Raw genomic sequence first — 21,342 nt, forward strand, 5'->3', positions numbered from 1 at the left:
GCGCCATCTAGTGGTCGAGGTTAGATAAAAGAGTTATTTGATTATTAGTAAAAAAAAAATCTGACGGACCAAAAAATCAAAAGATGTGATGTTACTGTCTTTGTTTAGTTGTGTGTGCACTTTCATTAATCTGTACAATTATATGCACAAGTTGTTATGTGAATAACTGAATATTACTTCACATGGTTTGAGTTGAATCTTGCAACATTTCACTTTGGGTGTGTTTCAGATTATACTTCATTTTTCAATGTAGAGTGACTTTTATTTGTTATTCTTCTGTGATACATCATCAGGAAATATTTCTCCATCAAGAGCAGAAGAACTGCTGAGTGTAAAAGGAGGAAACAGCTCTGACGTGAAGGAAATAGATCGAAGCACAGGGCTCGGCTGTGTCGCAGTTCTTGCAACTTTTTGCACGTCATGTTCGGGTATTGAAATAATGAGATGTTACACACTATTGAGATATATGGTACAATAATCCTGTTGTTCCACTTCTTCTTTTCTTTTTTTTCTAAAGCTACTTCCTGTTTTAATGTAATGCTTAGTTTTCTATACTTATCAGTCCTATTAAAATAGCTAGAAATATAAAATTGAAGACTAAAGTTCAGGAGGTTTTAGAAACCTCAGCGAGAACAAAGAGCAAACATATTATTAGTAGGGATTTTATTTTTCTGCCGATATTTTCCACCGATAAAATTCTGCCAGTGGGCCACAACAATAAGAGTAGGCGTGATATCAGTTCTACTAAAGGGGAGACTTGATGTTCTCTGCAATTACGTGGAAAACAACATGTGCCTAATATATCGGTATGGAAATCGGCAATCGGCAAAAAGGGTTGGAAAATATCGGCATATCGGATATCGGCAAAAACTCCAATATCGTGCGTCCCTAATAACTAGATAATAACTAGCCTGTATGAGACATTTTAAAAATATTCTGATTAACATTTCACATTCAGAAGCCCAAAAACAATGATTAACTAGTAGAGTAGAGTCGATCTGTGTCCATCCTGTCCTATTTTTTATTTAGTGTGATCAGTATGTATGATACAGTAACTGGGGAAGTTAATCCTCCCTTCCACCAGTAGCCCTGCCCCGCTCCTTTCTGTCCCATAGACTGAATATAAGAAGTTGACCTAGACCAGATGTCTCCAGTCCTGCTCCAGGAGAGCTTCCTTCCTGCAACCTTATTAAGAGTTAATTGTCTTTCTCTCGAGTGAAAAAGGAAGAAGGAAGCTTGCAACTGGGCCTTTTCTTCGCGTGCATCCTCTGGATTAACCGTCCTGCTGACATCTGACAGTCTATGTTCATTGAGGTCTTTAAATCTAAACTTAAAATTCATCATCTCAGTGTAACTTTTAGTTAGTTGCCTCTGCCTTGTTTGCACAGTGAGGTGAAGATTCAAAGACTGTACAGGTCATAACACAATGTGGAGAGGTTGTACTTGATGCTGTGTAAAGTTGTAAGTATACCCTACTAATATATTTTGTAGCGTATGTGTGCCAAGCACTAAACCACTATATACTATATACACTCAGTCAAAGGTGTTTTGTGTCCATTGCTGTTTCAATTTTTCTGGCTACAACGGCAGGATGGAAAGAGAGAAAGAAAGAAAGAAAGAAAGACAACAACAAGAGCAATTACCTTCAATCTGAAGCACAAAGATGAGGATTAATTCCAGCAGAGCCATTGTCCGTCCGTCCGTCCGTCCTCTGGAAACAAGTGTATGAGTATAGGATTTGTCGTGGGTGGTGCAGACCTGTTGTTGGTGATGAAATGTCCTTTTTGTGGTTGAGTTTCTGAGCAAAGCTATTCTTTCAACAGCATCACTCTTCATCACAAGATGGTCAAAAATATCCAGCTAACAGGAAGAGAGAAAGGTTGTCTTTGGTGTGTAAATCCTTAAAGCAAATGATTATCTCCGGTTAAGCAAACATTTTTTCAGGGAGTGAAAGCTTGCACGCTGGTTTGTTTCCCAAAGTAAGATTTTACTTAGAAGGAAATTTTGAGTGGCAGAGGTTTTAAGGAAGTTGTGTGTTGTTTGGTTTAGACAATCACTACACAATCAATTGCAACATTAAAAAACATGCACAGATTTTTACTTCCTTATCTTCTTTCAGTTACAGTAACTAAGGCTTACACAAAGCGAGCAGCTACTGATACTGTAATGCCATTCACTAAACACTCCAATACACCAGGTGGCGGTATGACATTAAAAAAATGTTGTGTAAAATTAAATATGGTATGTTTTATGTTGAACCCTAAAACTGAAGCCAAACCCTCTCTACCACCCCCTGCTGACTGGCTGCAGTATAGCTCATAAAGCCCGCCTCCTCCATGTTAACAGATGGGACATGAGTGAAACTATAAAATCAAAATACATTTTTCTCCAACATGGTTTCTGTCATTATAGTTAGTTCTTATCATGCTGATTTATGTCCAAGTGTTCATTTTTCTGACAAGTTTACTTTTAATTAGTTATTTGATGCTATAAAAAGGGGTGTGGCCTCATGATTGACAGCTCTGTTGACAAATGGGGCTCCTGCAGCGTTCTGTTCCCGAGTAGGAGAGTAGAGGAGGAACAGTGAGAGGAGACGTAACTAACACGACAGTCATTGAACTTTCCATAAGCGTGAATATCTGCTTCAGACCGACACAAGAAGCTGTTCTGCTGTTGAATATGCTAACGTGCCAGGGTTTTTTTTCTCCAGTTAGTTAAATGCGTGTTTTGGTTAGCGGAATTGGCTAAATCTACTGCGCTGTCTCTGGCTCCAAAAAATGGCACCAGCACAAGATGGCAGCACCAACCTCAGGAGTATTTTTGCTTCAATTCTGTACAGTGACAGCAGATGGAGACAGAAGTAGATGAAAATGTATCTCTACTTACGGAGAAGCCTGCAATCCTTCAACTATCACCAACATATGCAAGGTTTTTCTGTGATATTTTAAGTGACTGGTGATTTTTGTGAAGTGTAAGAAAACAACATGAGGAGACTTTTAGTTGTTTAAGTTAAATGCTTTATGTTGTGATTTGACTCTGTGTCTTCTGATTGCAACAGAAATGTACAGAGTAATGTCATCTGCATATAGTGTGAGTCCGGTATTTATGACTTTTATGATTCTCCAAAATCCCACAGTGTAGGGATTACCAGTGACATCATTTGAAATCCAACAGCAGCTTCATACACGACATCGAACCATTTTTAAACAGTGGGATACATTTTGGTACGACACTGGAGATACATTTGGTATGTCATTTTGGTACGATGGTCCAATCGACGATTTGAGGATACGGCTGACGAGGTTCTCTTTTTTTTCTTAATGTCTTACGAGTCTTTGACCACCATAAAAGTATATATTTGTGAACACTTAACTACACTGACTATAACTTAGAACTGGCACCAATGAGCTAGGTGCCTGAGTGACAAAGACAACATTGGTAAGTCATTAGTAAGTGACACCCAAGACAAACACACGGATGTCTTTGGTGGATTCACAGGATTTGCTGACCATGAGTAAACCCAACCCTTATTCTTTAAAGGGGGGGTATAATGCTAACAAAGATATCACAGAGTGAAATACGAAGATTGGAGTAGCTTAGCATAATCTACAGTTAAAAGAAACGCCTGAAACGACTCAGTCAGCTCTGTCCCTTTAAGAAACCCCGCCCCTACAAGCCCTCTTTCTTCTGACTGGCTAGCTCGAAGCCTGCTGAGGCTGCACAAAGTCACAAAGTGCAGTATGTAGAAAAAAACTGTGTGAAACCTGGCGTTCACAGCAGCCTGCAGACTGAGCTGAGGAGCCTGGGGATTACTCCAACATACTTTTACCTTCAGATTTGAAGCTTTGACCACGTTTAGTCTGAACATCCAACATTGTAACATTATATATACGTCTTAAAATGTGAAACAGCATAATACCCCCTCTTTCAGAAAGTTCCCAGTAACAGCTGCCTGGAAAATACTAGAGTCGTTCTGTCTTTGCTTTTGTCCTATTTCATAGTTACAGTAACTCTAGCAGAGGACAAGAATTGCAACAAATTCCATTCCATTTCCGCCGGTTTGATGGCAGTCACAGTAACACAACAAAATAATATCCTTTACCATTTTTACCTGTTAAATCTAATTTGGTTTATAAAGAAATGATAAAAAAAGGATGAAGATGACAAAATATGTGGTTGAACAAACACGAGACTTATTAACGTATAAAAAAATGCTCAGAACAGAGACCATTTGTTATCCAGCCTTTCATAATTTTACTCAGTGCTATTGTCTATAATTTATTCACAGAGATTAATAAATAGCCTGCCTTGACAAGACAAATATGTCAACAATTAAGTGCTCTATAAAAGTTATAAAAATTAAATAGAAATACAAAGAAATGTTAGAACTTCATTTGCTAAGAGCAGAAATAAAATAAAATGTTACCACAGTATTTAAAAAACAGAATCAAACATTTTCAGCAAAAACCGACACTGAAGGTTTAACATGCTACCATGTTAAAGGTGTAACAAACAGATGGATCGGAAAATAAATTAGCCTCTCTTTGTGTTACAAAAGATGATGAAACATTTTTTACGTCATGAAGCCTCTGCTTTACCTCCACACCCATCAAACTGCTGCTCCAGTAAGCTGCGACATACAGAGTCTGACAAAGAGTCAACATTAAAAATCATGCATCGAGTATAAAACTTGAAGTTGTGCGTTTGTTTCTTTTTGTGCACTGAACTCAGAACATGTTCACATTCTGTTTGGTCCACTGTGGTTTGTGCAGGAAAACGCTGCAGCACAGTCGTGTTGTCAGGAAGCCATTGTCCAAGCCAGCTACATAATCTACACAGTATGTCAGAACAAGTCATAATCTTCTTTAACCCTATCAGAGCCGTATGACATAAAACAAGACTGTAACTTTTCACCATCGAAGTGTTCTGACAATAAGCATAGATGTTTTATTCTAGGTCAGTTATGTCAGGTCCCTTAACAGCAAAAAGCCCCCTCTTCACTCCCCTTCCTTTCACACCATTTGTCAGTTTCAGGCTTAAGGGAAGGAAGGATAAAACAATATCAGGGATGCACCCCTGCAATCTCAAAGCGAAGTGCAATTCTTCTGAACGTTAAACTCTCTTGCATCACTCATTTATCGTGATTGGAATGACTTGTCAACCCAAGGAAAGAATCCTTATATCATTTCATACAGATACATTAGGAAACAGCTGTTAAGCATCTGTGTCAAGTTGCCCTTTAGCGACTGTATTACCGTCTGTTTGCTTCCTTTCTAACACATAGATCATTTGAACTCAACGTTAACATTTTGTTTCAACCTGATGCAAACCCCAAGTCCGCAGTCAACATGACGGTCTTGTTCAGGAGTGAGGGTAAAATGGATCGTGAGATTGACAGATGGATCGGTGCAGCATCAGCAGTCATGCAGGCGTTAACATACTGTTGTGGTGAAGAGGGAGCTGAGCCTGAAGGCAAAGCTTTCGATTAGCCAGTTGATCTACGCTGCAATCATTCACCTATGGTCATGAGCGCTGGGTCGGTACCGAAAGAATGAGGTTGCGGATACAAGCGGCCAAAATGAGTTTCCTCCGAAGGGTGGCATGGCTCAGCCATGGAGGTAGGGTAAGGAGCTTGGACATCCGGAGGGAGCTTCATCGCATAGAAAGGCCTCCTGGGCGCCTCCCTTTGGAGGTTTTCCAGGCACGTCAGGGAGGAGACCCCTAGGCAGTCCAAGAGCTTGGTGGAGGGATTACATATCCTGGTCTGGGAACGCCTCGGGATCCCCCAGGAGGAGCTGGAAAACGTGGCCTGGGTCACCTTGCTTAACCTGCTGCCACCGCAACCCGGCCCCAGAGCAGAAGAAACTGGATGGATGGATACAAACCCTGGGACTGGGTCTAATTTGTGAAAGTTCTGCGCTCTTTCACCATCTGTCAACCCCGACCACCATCCCAAGTGAACAATGCCGATCTTTCTACTAACTCGCCTCCATCCGCCTCAGGTAAGACTTCCAAATTGGCTCACAATTACATTGGTATCTTAAAAAGTATAGCTCATTACTTTCAGCAGGTATAAACATGAACAGTCAATGAGAACAGCCTGGTGTGTTCGGTGTGCTGCATTTACTGTCATGTACTTTTGTAATTGTCTAGAGCTCCCTGGACTTACCACCAAACATTTGGGATGTTAAGTTCCTCTTTGATAACTAACAAAACTACTGCTGTATGTAAAAATAAATACAACTTCAGTCCAGCGCACAAAATAATAATTCAAGTTAACTCAGGAAACATGGGCCCTGTGCAGAGTAGAGGTCTTCACGGGTCCAAAATGTTGTGCCCGAACCCAAAGAGAACCCGAAATGTACGACCCGGAACCGAACGGGATCCGTCTATTATTTGAAAGCTGGGACCCAGACCCGTGCAGAACTGAGAAATGTCGATCAGCACCGACTTCACAGCTGATTGCTTTTAACTTGTACCGTTAGTCAGCTGTCAAAACGAAACTTTTTGTCCAGCGTTGCCGTTTTGTTGCATCGAGCATAATAAAGATAACTTGGACTATTTGTCCTTTTGAGCGTTGATAACGATTACTCTTTGCCACGGCTGCTAACGTTAGCATTTCTAGTTCGCTCTCATCCGTGTTGTCCGAGTCTGACCTGGGATCTGACCCTTCACCTCCTGAGCCAGAGCAGCTGGAACACTCGCTCGGCCAGGTCATTGGTGCCACCTCGTGGCCAAAGCTGCACTCTCTCTTTCATCATGACCAGCGCTTTCTAATCACCACTCAGGTGTTACACATGTTGAACGAGTCCCAGAACCGGTTGCCGGGTCCTAGGGTTCAGGTGGACCAGTGAAGAACTCCAGTGCAGAGGGCTGTGGCTGCAGTACAAAACCAAACAGAATGGCTCTCTAGTTCTTGGTCCCAGACACCTGGAGACTCACCCGAAACTTCACTTGCAATTATGATCCATCAAGCATCACAGGAGCGTTTAGTTTCAGCTCGTAAACCTTGTGATGGTTGGAACTTGTTTCAACAATCTGTTTTCAGTTGAAACCAGATTTACACACAGTAACCAAAGTAGTGCCATGCTTTACTTCCAGTTAAAATAAAGTGCGGTGGAGATTCTTCTGCTTGCATACCTTTTTTTCGACCTTCATACAGGATACAACCCAAAGTTCTGTCGATTGGCGGTAATGCTTCTTCTGTGTTTGGGAGCATGAGCGAGCTTTCTGCAGCCGCTAAAGGAGTCACACAGCCTGGGGGACGGGAGCACTGACTCTCCTGCCTTGTTGCTTCCATCCACTGCAGATTGAGGCTGTGCTTGATTAGACCTCCAGCTTTTCAATAATCAAGGAGGTTATACTTTGCGATAAAAATCAAGTGCACCTTGGGTAGCTCATGTAAAGTGTTGTGCCAACATGTATCCCAGGGCAGCGGGGAGACCTTCTTATGCCTCCCGTGATCCAGCGACTTGGCAGGCTCACAGTGAGGTTTCATGGGAGAAGCTGATCGACGGTTCCAGCGTGACTCCGTTGGTTTTGTTCTCTGAAGGGCAGTCCCCGGGACACTCAGTAGGAAGCTAAGAGACAGACAGAGAGACAAATTCAGAGGGGGGTTAGCAAAACTCAAGAGCCAGGGACGAATTGGATAGACATCACAATAAAGTAGCCTCCTCTTTGATGAAGCTAAGCGATGCCAAACCTATCTTCAATCTAGAAACTAATTTTTAAGTAAAAATGACACCAAAACTCATGCAATCATGCAATAATACAACTTTATTATGAACAAGACGTGGGAGTGTGGAGGTGTAGAGCCCTACATATGTGGGCTGTTTTATATCGATTTTAGAGGAGAAATATTCACCTCACAACTTGGTTGCTAACGTAGTGTATTTTTGAGCTGGAATGTCGACCGTAGATCAATATTTCTTGAACAAATAACCTAATAAAGACAATTTAACATTAGTTTACACTATCACATACTCGGGTGCGGACCGTCTGCTCTGCTACATGCGCAGCAGACAGGGCTGAGGTTATTAAACACTATGGACACATATGCAATCTGTGGGAACAGTTGTGTAAACACAATTTCTTTCTTCAAAGAACAAGGAATGGACCGTTTCCACGGTGACCGCATGCACCAGGTAGTGGAAGTCCAATTCATCTGGACTTAAGGGTAGATTTAAAGCTATATTGTGTGTTGCATTGGACTTTTCACAGCGTTCACTGTGCGACGATATCTTTATTGTGCTTTTAACTCCAACACCAAACTCGGTGGATGCGGTCGCCGTGGAAATAGTCCATTCCTTGTGATCGTTTTGCGTTCCCAAAGTTTACGAACGCACGCCCACAGATCGCAATTTAGCAGGCATGGATTATAAACTGTGCGCACGGACATGTAACCCGAGAGTACAGATTTAAACATGGCTCTCTTTTCACTCAGCTGACCACAGGGGGGGGCTATGTGGCATTATAGAAAGAGTTTTAATATCAGTGTATGTTAAAAAAACATATAGGCTGTAGACAGAAGGCCAGCCGATATATTGATCAGTCTTAATACTCACTTTCTGGCCTGGTATCTGTCACTTGCATGTAAATGTTTCTGTGACCTTTAGTGAGACTACTAGCTCATGAAGTGTGGCCTGGATCTGTGAGGCGAGCAAACAACGGTGTCACCCTTATTGCTGCGGTAAGTAACTTGACCACAGAGAATCATCTGCAGACAAAACTCTGCACCTTTACTCAAACCCAAGCTTATCAAGTTTAGCATCTTTAGCTCATGTTCAGGGTTTTTCTGACGTTGGCTTCACTCTCTCAGAGCTCATAGCATCATTCTGTGCTGCTGCATTCAGTGAAAAAAAGCTGCATTACCCCGCTGAACCTGTTTAGCACACTTTACCAAATAAACGCTAATGTGATCTGTATCAGATGGATGTGTAAATAGGCAACAGGATGGACGGGTGTGTTTAATTTGTTTCCAAGGCACCAAAGTTGCTGAGACCTCGTTAGTTGCACATTTCCATGTAAATAATTTGTACAAAATTATGACACGTTTCAAACTATTTAAAGAAAAGTGAGTTCATCCAAGTGCTCTGTAGTGTTGCTCATTCCATTTATCCCAGAGTCATTCTTCTTACTACCAACAGATGGCGCCAGCACATGGTAGATCAAAGCAATGACCCTGGCTGTTCTTATGTCTGTTAAATTGCATCCTTGCCTCCTTCACTTGCGTCTTTGTCCCTCCCACCAGAGATGCATGGAGAGACGCGAGGAAACCAGGAGAGGAGAGAGGAGACGAGGGGATGTTTTTTTAAGAGACACGAGACGTCCTTTCCGACGAAGCGTCACGTGCAGCGACGTCCGTTTGAGATGGCGGCTGATCACCGCTGGATCAGCTGTCAGTCTGCTTTAACAGCTGTTTGTGTGTGCACACATGTGCTCTGTATTAATTCTAATAAAACACACAGTAACTGTTTTCTCTCTGTAACACCTGCACATGAAGAACAGGATGCAGGCTGTGTTCCTGCTGCAGAGCCAGACGGACATTTCTTACCGGCACTAAGCCTTTATATTATTTGTTCATTATTTACATTTTTGATCACTGATCATCTGAACTAAATTAATTATTTAATAAGCCCAAATACTGTCTGTTCATGAACTATGAACATTATTGATTAAAAGTTTCAGGGAAAATAGAAATCTCGTCACGCTGATCAAACCCGACCTCACTGATGATCACGCTCACACGTAAAAAGTGTTACCTGCTGACAGAGAGACTCTCCTGCCCCTCTGAATTAATTCATTCATCCGTATTAAAAGGGAAATAACTGATCCTGACTAGAGGTATTTTTTTACATTAAATTTAATAGAAGTTAATCTGTTTTTGCTACGGTTCGAGGAGCGAGGAAACATCAAATATGAGACATGAGAAACGGCCACTGTCACAGTGGATCAGAGAAGAGCTGGACCAAACAGTGACTTTCTCTTTTCAGATTTAATTTCTGTTTTATGTTAAAATTCTGTCTCAAAATTAAAACTTGACCGTGTAATCTGTCGGCGAAACAAAGCTTCTGTTGCAAACCTCTGAGCTGAGGACGAAGAGGAAGGAGCGGCTGGGTTTCTCTAAAGGGCAGCTCAACAGTGACTCAGCAGGACGGTGGGAACGCTGGAGGAAAGGCTGATTGAAGGACCCAGCCACAGGTTTAACGGCCTGGCTTGTCTGAAGGCTGATTTGCAGGGCACCTTCAGAACTCATCAGAGACACTCAGCTGGCGGTGAGGTCAGAGTCAAGACCAAGTAAAGGATTTTATAGCTCGGTTTGTTTAGGAGACACACACATACTTAGTGTCCAAACTGAGAAAGGACTCTGTTCAGGGAACGTTGAGAAAGGTTCAAGAATCTCGTTACGTCTTAGGCCGGCAGTAGGAGGAGAAACGCTGCACAAAGAGACGCTCAGACTCAGCGCCGTCCTCTCTAAAGGGCAGAGAGTAAGAAGGTGATCGAGCTGGAGCTGCAACAATTAATCAATCAGAGAGAAAGTAGATTTTGTGATCACTGATGAATCAGATCAGAGATGTTTTAATAAAAAATGTTGCATTCTCTGGTTGTGAGAATTTACTGCTTTAGATCATTTGATAAAAAAATGAGTTTTTGGGTTTTGACAAAAGAAGCAGCCACAGACGTCACTTTGTTACACTGAGGTGAACTAAATGGGGCGACGCCTGCGAGCTAGTTCAGGCAGACAACTCGAGCTGCACTGGCTTCACACTTGTCTCCACAGTCACCTGACAACACTTCCTCCCAGTGTGGCGTCTATTTAAGCTGCCAGACTTCTGGTCTCTCCCTCTGCTCTGTCATTGCCACCGCTGCCCAGCAGCACTGCTGCAATCATACTTTCAGCCCCAACACCGCCCCAGCATCCACCTGCAGGCTCCGACATATCATCTCATCACTCCTCAAATTTCTGCATGTAAAATAAATCTGCGAGGAGTGATGAGGTCGGAGCCGAGACACCAAACACAAGCTGTGTTCTTCTGCTGCAGTAAACACTTCAAACTATCACAACGCGAGTTGGCTGACTGAAATATGTTTTGGTTTTAGACTCTAAGGCTGCTTTCACACCTAAAGTCTGTTTGTTTGGTCTGAATCAAACACCAAATTGTCACAAAGTTGCATTTTGCCTCCAGTTTGGTTTGTGTTCACACGGCAGCTTTTACCGGCGGACTGAAAGTTTTGATGCGTGAGGAAACTGCTCTCTGATTGGTCAGAATTTCCACATCAGAAAACTCCCTGAAGTAAACAAAGCAAGAGAGCTCACTGATCGATCACACTCAACACGATCGCAGACTTCAATGTTCTGTTGTCAGAGTTGTTTTACTTTTAACCGACACCGCTCCACAGATCGATCAGTTCCATCTACTTCAGTTTCTCACTGAACACTTTGAACACCTCCGTGTTCTCGTGCGTTACCACAAGCATCTGTGAAATTGTTTGGTCGTCCATATTTCTATTTCCTCATCGCTCCCCCACGTCTGTCCTCTGCTCATCTCACTCTCGTCTCTGCAGATGTCAGCACCCGTAAACTACAATGCACAGTTTCATGGTTTGTTTCCTGCATTTGGTCCTGCTTTAAGTCCGTTTACGTTCTCACCAGAATCAAAGCGGACCGAGACGCGTCTTTTCTAGCTTTAAAAAAATACCTGCAGATGAATTTATAATGACAATAAGGGTTGGTTGCAGCCCATCAAAATATCACGTCATTAGGTTTCTCATCTATCATCATGTATAGCCTCTGGAGTTAATGGTTCATACATGCACAGTTTGCACGTGCAGTATAAAAGCGGACCTAGCTGAATGACTCGTCACTTCTGACTTCTGTCTTGACAAAAAGACTCAAACTGCTCAAAGACGGAGGAACTTCACTGGACGAGGTGACCGAGGTCGCGTCAGACTGACGCTGTGGAGCCGAGCATTGTTCATTCAGCAGATTCGGCTCCTCGAATCTATCTGTCAAACTCTCAACTGGAGGGAGCTGAGACGTGACGAAGTTAGAGACGTGAAAAGCATCCAGTGTGTGTGTGTGTGTGTGTGTGTGTGTGTGTGTGTGTGTGTGTGTGTGTGTGTGCACTTACTGCGAGCAGGTGGTTGCCGTTTGCTCCCATGTTGACGTTGTGTCTTTTCAGTTCTGACTTAATTAAGGCTGAAACATAAAAACAAGGAAGCATTACATTTATTATACAAATAGGCACACACACACACACACACACACACACACACACACACACACACACACACACACACACAAAGAGCCTACCAGTGAGCATGATTCCCAGGAAGATCCAGGCGCAGAGGAAGATATTCCCAGACAGTGGTCCGTAGTTTGTGGTCATTTTGCCCTGAATCAGAGTGAAAATGATCCCAAATATCTGCGTGAACACACACACACACACACACAGAGAGAGAGAGAGAGAGAGAGACAGAGAGAACAGGTCATGAACATCAGGCACTCAGTGAAATCCTGGCAGTTTAGAAACATACATAGCTACAAATGGTATCGAAGAATATTTCAAAATAAAAGCACCTAAATAAGCGTGTACAACAAATGTTGTATTTTGTATCGGATGAAGGTCTAATATCTCAAAAGCACCTAAAGGCCACATCTGAAGAACTCTGGGATACCTGAGCAAAAGCGTTGAGCAGTCCAGAGGACGTTCCCTCAGACTCTGGGTAGGTGATCTCCACTCCGAACTCAAAGCCCAGGGGCAGGTAACCCGTCATGAAGAACCTGAAACAGGGATGTCAGACGGTTACGTGACAGGAGTTTAACGGGGAAATAAGAACAAATAATGTGTCTAAATATGTGATTACAGCCTTTAGGGAGTGAGCAAACCTCGAACAGATCCAGAATAAACAGGAAAGGTAAGTCGTTTCGCTCTCAAACTAACGGTTACTTCATATCTGAAGCACATTCGGCTGCATGTTTGCATGAATTTCAAACATGAATCACTCACATACACGATCTCGTAATTGGTGATTTACAGGTTGAAAAGGTTCTGAATTATGTGTGACTCTGTGAATGTGGACCTCATCTGTCGGTGGATTTATTGATACGTAAACACGGACAGGTGTGTTTAAACCTTCAACAGCAGCCAAAGAGACGCAGCTCACTCCCTCTGTTTGTTTTGAAAGCAGTGTTGTCTGTGATGCAGCCTAAAGGTCAAATGGTTAAAGAAAAAGCAGCAGATGTTCAGCAGCCCTTTGATCACAAGCAAATCAGTACATGCATTTTTAATTTCTTCATTTCTTTATTTAATTTAGAAATTATAGACCTTCATTAAAGATATCATCTCCAAGATTTTCATGTAAATGTGGAAAGAATCACAAGCGGCGCCCAGTTAGTGACGCGTTTTCCATCAGCCAGCAGTGGTTGGTCTGCCAGAGAGGGTAGGCGGAGCTAAGCGGCTGCTTTTCCGCTCTCTGCAAGTGTTGCGAGTAAACAGTAATCTACTATGGCTGAACAAACAAAGAAAAGATGGATGACTACAGATACAACTTCAACAACAAGTGACAATCCAAAGAAGAAGAAACAAACTCGACGCTCAGATGAAGCAAACAGTCTGAAAAGGAAAGCGACCGTCAGCCAGGAAAATCAAGAGTTACAACCGGAGCCGACCGTGGACGTCACACATGCAGCACTGTCTGGATATCTGGGATGTGTGCTCCTGCAATTACCGTTAATCGCCATAGGTGCCGCCAAAGAGAAGTATTTTTTTATGTAAAATAAATATTTTTAACACATACAGTTCACTATGTAAATCAAAGTGCCTCTAGGTGTAGATGTAGTCTTACCCCAGGACTCCAGCAGTGAAGAAGACCAGCTGGATGTTTTTGAGGTCCAGAGTGAAGGTGAAGACCACCATGCCCAGAAAGGACAGGATGTACACGATCAGAGTGGTGATCCTGTAAGGCAGCAGAACAAACAGGTGACTGCCTATGACTGCAGTTATATGTTTTCTAAAAAGGTTATCAGTTCAATCATGTTGAAAAATAATTTGTGCTAGGCCAGTATTGAAGTTATATCCGCCAATAGATAATCGAACAGATATCTGCCTCTTAAGAACAGGTGGTAAACGTGTGTGTGTGTGTGTGTGTGTGTTGCCTACTTGTATGTCTTAGTGTGGTCCAGCCATAGGCCACAGAGGATGGAGCCGCCCATTCCAGCAACAACCAGAGTCAAACCAATTTTCCCAGCATTCAACTCCTGGTTCTGAGGAGAGGAGACAGGATATGTTAATATGACCTCAGAAACAGCTGACTACAGAGGCCTTCTGTACACCTTTAAACTCATCAAACCTGAGCACAAACACACAAAAACTCCCCTGACAGGTGGATTATAAACTAGTCACATGTTCTGTAAGTACATAAAGAGGACATAGGTGAGGGCTGTTAGTTCTGGGGGAGTCAGGGATTTACAGCTTTTCTCATTGGGGAGAAAGAGAGTTTTATAAGTTCATGAAAGGGTGAACATCTCTAAGTGTGTGTGTGTGTGTGTGTGTGTGTGTGTGTGTGTGTGTGTGTGTGTGTGTGTCTGACAGGAATAGTTTGAATTGCAAAGAAAAGCAGAAACAGAATGAGCGCCAGCCTTCCTATTGGTCAGATTTTATGTGTGAGAGGAAACGAGGGAGAAAGAGAGAATAGGTGCTTCAGAGTGAATGAATCAGTCTTTCTCTCCATCGTGTTGCTTCTTGTGCATTTGGGTGTGTGCGTGCGTGTGTTTGTGTAGGCCCTGACAGTGTTATGGTGGGCTGCAGGCATGCGTGAAAACAGCTAACGAACTCAGACAATAAGCTCATGTCTCATCAAAGCCCTCAGATGTTGCTCTGTTCTGCTCTTTCTCTCCCTCTCTTTCCATTCTTTCCTGCTTTTACCTGCATTTTAAACAAGAACAGGGACATCGGAAAACTGCCTAATGGTGCAGAATATCTGATAAGGTGGGAAAGTTGGTGTTTGACCTGCTTTGTAACTGCAATCTCAGCCACAACCTTTAAAATGACAATAGCTGAGTATCAACACAAAGATCAACAGTAAACTGAGAGCTTCGCTTTGTGACTTCAGTACTGAAGATAATGGCTCCAACACTGCAGCTGATACGCCTCAGGGAAAGACTCAATGTTCTCATTCACTGAAAGCAGGGAAAATCTATTTAAGACACTGTCCAGAACATCATGATTTCTTCGTGCTGCTTTCAGAGTGAACACATACAGGCAACAACAGTGTAAGAGAGAGGCGAACGAACCCAAAGAGAACACAAATTCTCACATTTGACTGAAATAAAGTGTTACGAAAGTTACAAAATACAAAGCTGCATCAAAAGTACAGTTACTAGTTTTCATAGTATTTAACTTAACATGTGAATCAATAAACAGTAAGGAGGGTAACGTGTCAATATTGAGCCTGTTAGTGTCATTTTAGTTTGTTAGCATGCTAGTGTTAGCTTTGTAGCATGCTATAAAAAGCACTGAAGGTAATGTTCATGTTTATGTTTGTAGAAGTGTTGCAATTTAACATTTAGGAATTTTGGAGTTCCTCAAGGAGCCGTCCTGGGTTCCCCATACTTGTAACCTTTTCATTGTTTATATGGATGTCTAATCAATGTTTTGTAGTAAATATGAATAAATACAACTGAGTCGTCCATAAAATCCTCTGCATCATATTTGGGACGCCATCTTTGCCGTGCGTCGATTGGTTTTGCTAGTCTCAAGATTAGCAAAAGGGGGCGCTACAAATCCAAGCTGAACGCGCCTGTAGTAGCTCCTCTGGACCAACAATTACTTCAGATTACATTGCTGGTGTCTGGGAGCTCCACAGATTCCAGCAAAATCTCAATTGAATCGCTCAGTTACAGGAATTTTTGAAGTATGCTGTTATTTGTTATTTGAAAATTATAGCTGTTAGGGAAAGCTATGGGACCACAAGAGTCTTGGGAGTCACCCTCTGCAGACCATGATTATCGTGAAAAGATTGAGTTGTAACCCTTTGCATAGTTGTCAAGTCATTGTTCACTCCAGACCAAAGTGTTAAACCAACGCTTTTAACAAGCAAATTAACCATATGACCAACAACATCATCATTATCATCCTTGAAGAGTTGAAAAAGGTTTAATTCACTCTTTAACGCCCAGTGGTTTGTGTGTATTACCTCGTAGCAGGCCATGATCATCTGGTTGAGAAGTGTTGAGACAGAGTAGAAGGAACCGGTCATTATACCTGCAGACACACAGACAGACAGAGAAAAAGAAAGAGGCAGGGGAGTGTGCAGTTAGTTTCAGCCCTTCTGTCTTGTATACCCACTAAATACAAAACCCTGAAGGTAGAATAAAGCAAAGCAAAGAGGTTTACTATAAAAATGATGTTACTAAAGCTAATTGAAGTGATTATAACACCATCTAAAGCCAGCAACTATTCTGGAGCTGAGGATTTAAGTCAAACTCAGAAGTGCCAAAAACTGCAGTTCCTTGAGTGGCCACTTGAGGCTCGCTCCAAAAGCGAGTCAATCTCCATAGGGCTCCATGTTAAAACAGGAAGGGGGCTCACTGTTTAAATTATATTACGGTATAAAACTTCACCTCAGCCTCTTAAACTATATATGGCTTGATGTGCAGGTTATTGTACTAACAGACTGTCCAAGAAGTCAGCGCTCCAGTGCTTTTAGTGAAGGGAAGCAGTATTGGCGTAAGTGTATCGTTTTCACACTTCACATACATTTAAAGGGATTTGGTCCACATGATCCGGTGGTGTTTCACACTCACCATAGCTGATTAGCAACAGGACGAATGCTTTGTTCCTTGCGAGGTTTAAGATGGACTGTCGGTAGGAGTAATCCTCAGGAGGAGTGTCTGGAAGGATGGCTTGGGCGTGGCTGGGAGGGAGGGGAGGACGGTCCTTTATGACTGTAGAACACACAGAAACAGTCAAGTTTGAATTTGCTAGGTTAGTTAGGCTCTTATTTGTTAAAATCAGAGACATATAAATAAATACAAAGACCTTAAATACCACCATGAATGAAAAAAGCGTTTTTTAAATTAGTGTTAACGGTTACAAGTATGTGGGAACCCAGGACGGCTCCTTGAGGAACTCCAAAACGCTTAAACATTAAATTATAACACTTCTACATACATAAACCCACAAAAACTGTTAAACATTTTTAATTATGCCTATCTGAAATGTACTTTAAATCAAATTACGTGGTTTAATAGTGTTTATAAAGCAGGTTTAATATGACTATTTCAACCTCTCCATGCTACTCTAACCCTGCCAACTTCCTATCCAAAATACCAGACATAGTTGACATGCATAAAACCCCGACCCCTAACAACAGGCCTTTCCTTAACCTTAACCTAATCCTATTTTGATATTAAGTCTAAACTCAAATCCTAATCCAAGCTAAACATCCCCACTGTGGAAGATTTCTGGAATATTTCCACACTTGTGAGGACGTCTGGCCCCCAAAAAGGAAAGAAAACACACAATCAACCACACACCTCAGCTCTTATGTACTGAGGTATGCGTGTAGCCACCTCACACGGTTTTGAGCTAACTGAACCGTAAATCCACCGCAGCTGGAACAGATGGCAGCACAAAGTAAATGTATGCTACTTCCTGTGACAGGGCAGGGAGTGTGTGTTTGTGGTGTGTGTACCTATAACCGTGAGGATGAGGAGGACCGTAGAGACGGCAGCTGTTCCGTAAAACATGATGCTGATGTTGCGACCCGTCAGTTCGACGTCATCTGCCGTTGTGGGAACCAGAATTGGAGGCAGCAGGAAACCTATGGCTGTTCCCAGCTGAGGACAAGAGACATGGACACAAAGAGAAATATTGTTACTAACACTGCTGTTGTTGTTATACTGTGTGCTATCATATTACACATTTAAAGCTCCTATGAAACGGCTTGCTGAGGTTTACTTAGTTTATATATTTCTATGTTTACTTTAAAAACAGGAAGCCAGGAAGGGACATGATGCGGATATTAATAACAATCATTGGAAGACATATGTGATAAAGGAAGATTAAACATTGATTTGATTAAATGGGAGCCTTTAATTAAGTGTTTGGTGATAACATCCTAGTGTGTAACTCAATAATGCAGCATTTTAGATCTGTTATGTTTTATTGTCTTGTGTTAAAAATATACATATTTTTGTTTTTGTTGTGTTGACTATATTGGAGATCTCTTGTACCTTTTGGAGTCAGTTTGTTGTCTTGTTTTCTTTTCTGTTATAATTTATTCTCTTTATAATAAATAAATTATATTACATACAATGACATGTGCTTTATCTTTTCTCAATGTCATTCGTATCTATTCTACTGTATTCTACTGGCTCTATCTATCCTCAGTCCCTCTTCTTTCATTATTCTCTTTTCTTTTCTCTAATCTATCGCATTCAGTGTCAGACTTAAACCCACAAACATATTATAACTGAAACAGTACTAAATAAAAACAATCAATCTGTCAAAATAAAGCCTATCAATTACTTGTGGCACGCGCACACACTGACCTGGTTCCCGAGCACGGCTGTGGCGCACGCTGTGGAGACCTCCCGGGGACCGAACCACACCGAGGCAACTCGGGACGGCAGGCCGAGGATGAACACCTGCGCCACGGAGCAGATGACCTGCGCAGTGACGGTGACTCCGAACAGCTCAGGGCTCACGCTGGCGCACTTCAGCCAGGCGCCGGCGCAGTTGAGGCCGGCGCCCAGCAGGGCCGTGAGCCGCAAACCCTTCCGGTCCAACAGCCAGGTGGCGGGGAAGATGAGCGGCACGTACGCGACCATGTAGACGATGGAGAGCCAGTCCACCTTGTCGCTAGAGACGCCGTAGTACTGCATGAATACGTTGGTGATGATGCTGTACTGAATCCACTGGAAGGCGTTCACTAAAGAGTACAGGCTGAAAACGGTCAGCACGGCGAACCGGCGCCAGTACAGTCTCGTCTCTAGCATCTTCCCTTCCTTCTCCTCCGCCTCCTCTCCTCCTCCGTTTGGCAGCATCGCCTCTCTTTCATCCGGCTGCACCTCTTTTTCCTTCTCCGACTCAGGCTGGGTGTAAGTTGCCTCGTATGTCGGCACCGCTCCGTATGGCGGATCCGCGGCTGCTCCCTCGAGCTCGAGAGTCGTCTTCCTGCCGACCGTGATGTCGTCAGGTGCGCCAGTATCTGCGCGCAGATGCTCCTGCACGAGCTCGCCGGCAACCATGATGCCTGTTGGATACTTTCTTTCTTTCAACTGAGCCGCGAGATGTTATTATGGGCGAGGCAGGAAGCGAGCAGACGCGAAACAGACCGGTTTCCTCATGCGGTTACTTGGATAGCGCTGCAATGCATTCAAGGACAATAATATCCAGAATAAGACTACATGAATATTAAAACAACCTACTTTAATACTTCCCTTCTACCGGTATCTTCTCCCTGCTCTCAAGCTTCAGCATGCTGCCATATGTGCGTGTCTCTCTCTCTCTCTCTTTCTCTCGGTGTCCCTCTATCTTTTGTTCAGCCCACGCTGACGCCTGCACACGGCCTTCCGATGCTGATGAGCCAATAGAAGAGCAGATAGTCTGTAGTATCTTGCACTGCTCCCTGGGAGTAAATGTGAATGGTAATCCGTGACCATGTGGAAGCTTGAATGACGCAATAGCTAGTAAAGTAAACCTAGAGTGTAGTAGACTCACCATGCTTCCCATAATGACCCATTAGATACTATAAAAAGTAAATATATTGATGAGGTGATATTAAACATTACACTCTAAAAATCACGGGGTAAAAATTCACCCAGTAAGAGTCGATACAACACTGACAAAATATTAAGTTATCTCAACCAAGCCACAACCTCCACAGCTGAAAGAAGAAGCCGATGTGGAAGTGCAAAAAACTGCAGTTCCTCGAGTGTCCACTCGAGGCTTACTCCAAAAGCGAGTCGATCCCCATAAAGCCCATTTTAAAATGTCCAAATCTACAGCTGAAATTAACGTGTTTACAGCCTGGTACAAAAAATGAGTTTTTAAATTATATTAAGGCTTAAAATGATGCATAATTAAGGGCAGGATCATTTTGAAATACAGGTGGATGCTGCTAGCTGTCCGCTAGGTGTCACCGCAGTTAGTTGAGTCACCTAACCTTTCAACTGTAATAGCGTTGTTGTTTTTTTAAAGTAAATATAAAATTATAAGAGTACAATAAACCCGCATAATAAGCCATATTATTTGTCCAACAGACCATCCAAGAAGTCTGTGCTCCAATAAGACGATTAGAATCTCATTCTGAAAGACACAGCTAACGATTTAGCTACAGGCTAACACTGTGGACACACTGCACTGGACCAATTCGCCTAAACTGGCATCCTACCAGCCTTGCTGGTCGTGAATTAAGGAGTCTTTTCAATCCAAACAGCTCCCCACAAAGATGTTCTACTTAAAAGTTTAACACTGTTTTCCTAAATTGGGTTATTACGACATAATGAAGGAGAAAAGCTGTTAAAAGGCTAGGTATCCCAGCATGCTTTGAGCAGCAAATCAGCTGCTTGCAATACACAATGAATGGGGGCGAATTTTCAGCTGCCTCAGTTCGCGTTCAGTGGGTCCGCACTGTGAGACTGTGAAGCTTTGGTAAGGTGACCCCTCGCTGCTCTCCAGCGTCACCCCAAAATGCGGTCTCTTCTGGCTCCAGGTAACCAAGAAGGCAACGACCAAATTGCCAAACTGCGGGCTTCAAAACGGCAGCAGACAAACCAAGGGGTGACGTCACAGTGGCTATATCCATTACTTATACAGTCTATGATCTCAGCCCGGTACTCAGGAGGGTTCAGAAAGATAGTTCTTTTTTAAGGCCCAACTTAACGAGAGTTTATTTTCATTTTTGTTCTCCACGACACGATCAGCTTAATGCCTACATGTATTTCTAAATATCAGATAAATAATAATCAAACCAATAAACAAAAAAAGAAAACATAAAACCCTGACGGCCGTGCTGCTTGGTCCGTACTGTGATTAGCCTGTCCATATGCTCGGGCCGTTATCTGGTCTAATCCTAATTATCGTTTGACCCAGTGGGACTCCTCTGCAGCAGGCAGGTAGAAGTCTGATCCTGCAGGTGATTCACACTTATTATAAACATATTTCATCGATACGTGCGCGAAGAAATGTCCCCGTTAACTCAAACAGGGTCATCTTTGTCGTGAAAGGGCCAACAATCCTGTCCTCCCCTAACCTTGGAGAGTGATTAAATACCAGGATGGAAATCAGCCTTTCACTGCCCTCTCGTGTTCCACACACACTCACTCAGATTTGT

General features: G+C 42.7%; 1 protein-coding gene across 1 annotated transcript; it reads right to left on the minus strand.

Moving 5' to 3' along the window:
* Nucleotides 1-4,230: 4,230 nt before the first annotated feature.
* flvcr1 (FLVCR choline and heme transporter 1) lies at nucleotides 4,231-19,255 on the minus strand. Its single transcript, XM_069657701.1, has 10 exons — nucleotides 18,557-19,255; nucleotides 17,698-17,842; nucleotides 16,808-16,948; nucleotides 16,198-16,265; nucleotides 14,163-14,266; nucleotides 13,849-13,959; nucleotides 12,679-12,784; nucleotides 12,314-12,425; nucleotides 12,132-12,199; nucleotides 4,231-7,580 (listed from the first exon to the last, which is right to left on the minus strand). Exons 1-10 carry the CDS (start codon nucleotides 19,253-19,255, stop codon nucleotides 7,482-7,484), a joined length of 1,653 nt encoding a protein of 550 aa, XP_069513802.1. The 3' UTR covers nucleotides 4,231-7,481.
* Between the last annotated feature and the right edge of the window lie 2,087 nt (nucleotides 19,256-21,342).

Source organism: Semicossyphus pulcher, unplaced genomic scaffold (genome assembly GCF_022749685.1).
Source record: "Semicossyphus pulcher isolate SPU_LCO1_2020_fin unplaced genomic scaffold, fSemPul1.0.p SCAF_11, whole genome shotgun sequence".
In the NCBI taxonomy this organism is placed as follows: domain Eukaryota; kingdom Metazoa; phylum Chordata; class Actinopteri; order Labriformes; family Labridae; genus Semicossyphus; species Semicossyphus pulcher.

Excerpts from the sequence above, each read along its gene's own strand:
- flvcr1 (XM_069657701.1), bottom strand. The coding sequence starts at position 19,255 with ATGGTTGCCGGCGAGCTCGTGCAGGAGCATCTGCGCGCAGATACTGGC. Across the intron at positions 16,949-17,697 it reads CCTCATCCTCACGGTTATAG|TCATAAAGGACCGTCCTCCC; the intron begins GTACACACACCA and ends TGTGTTCTACAG. Across the intron at positions 7,581-12,131 it reads ACGGCAACCACCTGCTCGCA|CTTCCTACTGAGTGTCCCGG; the intron begins GTAAGTGCACAC and ends TCTGTCTCTTAG.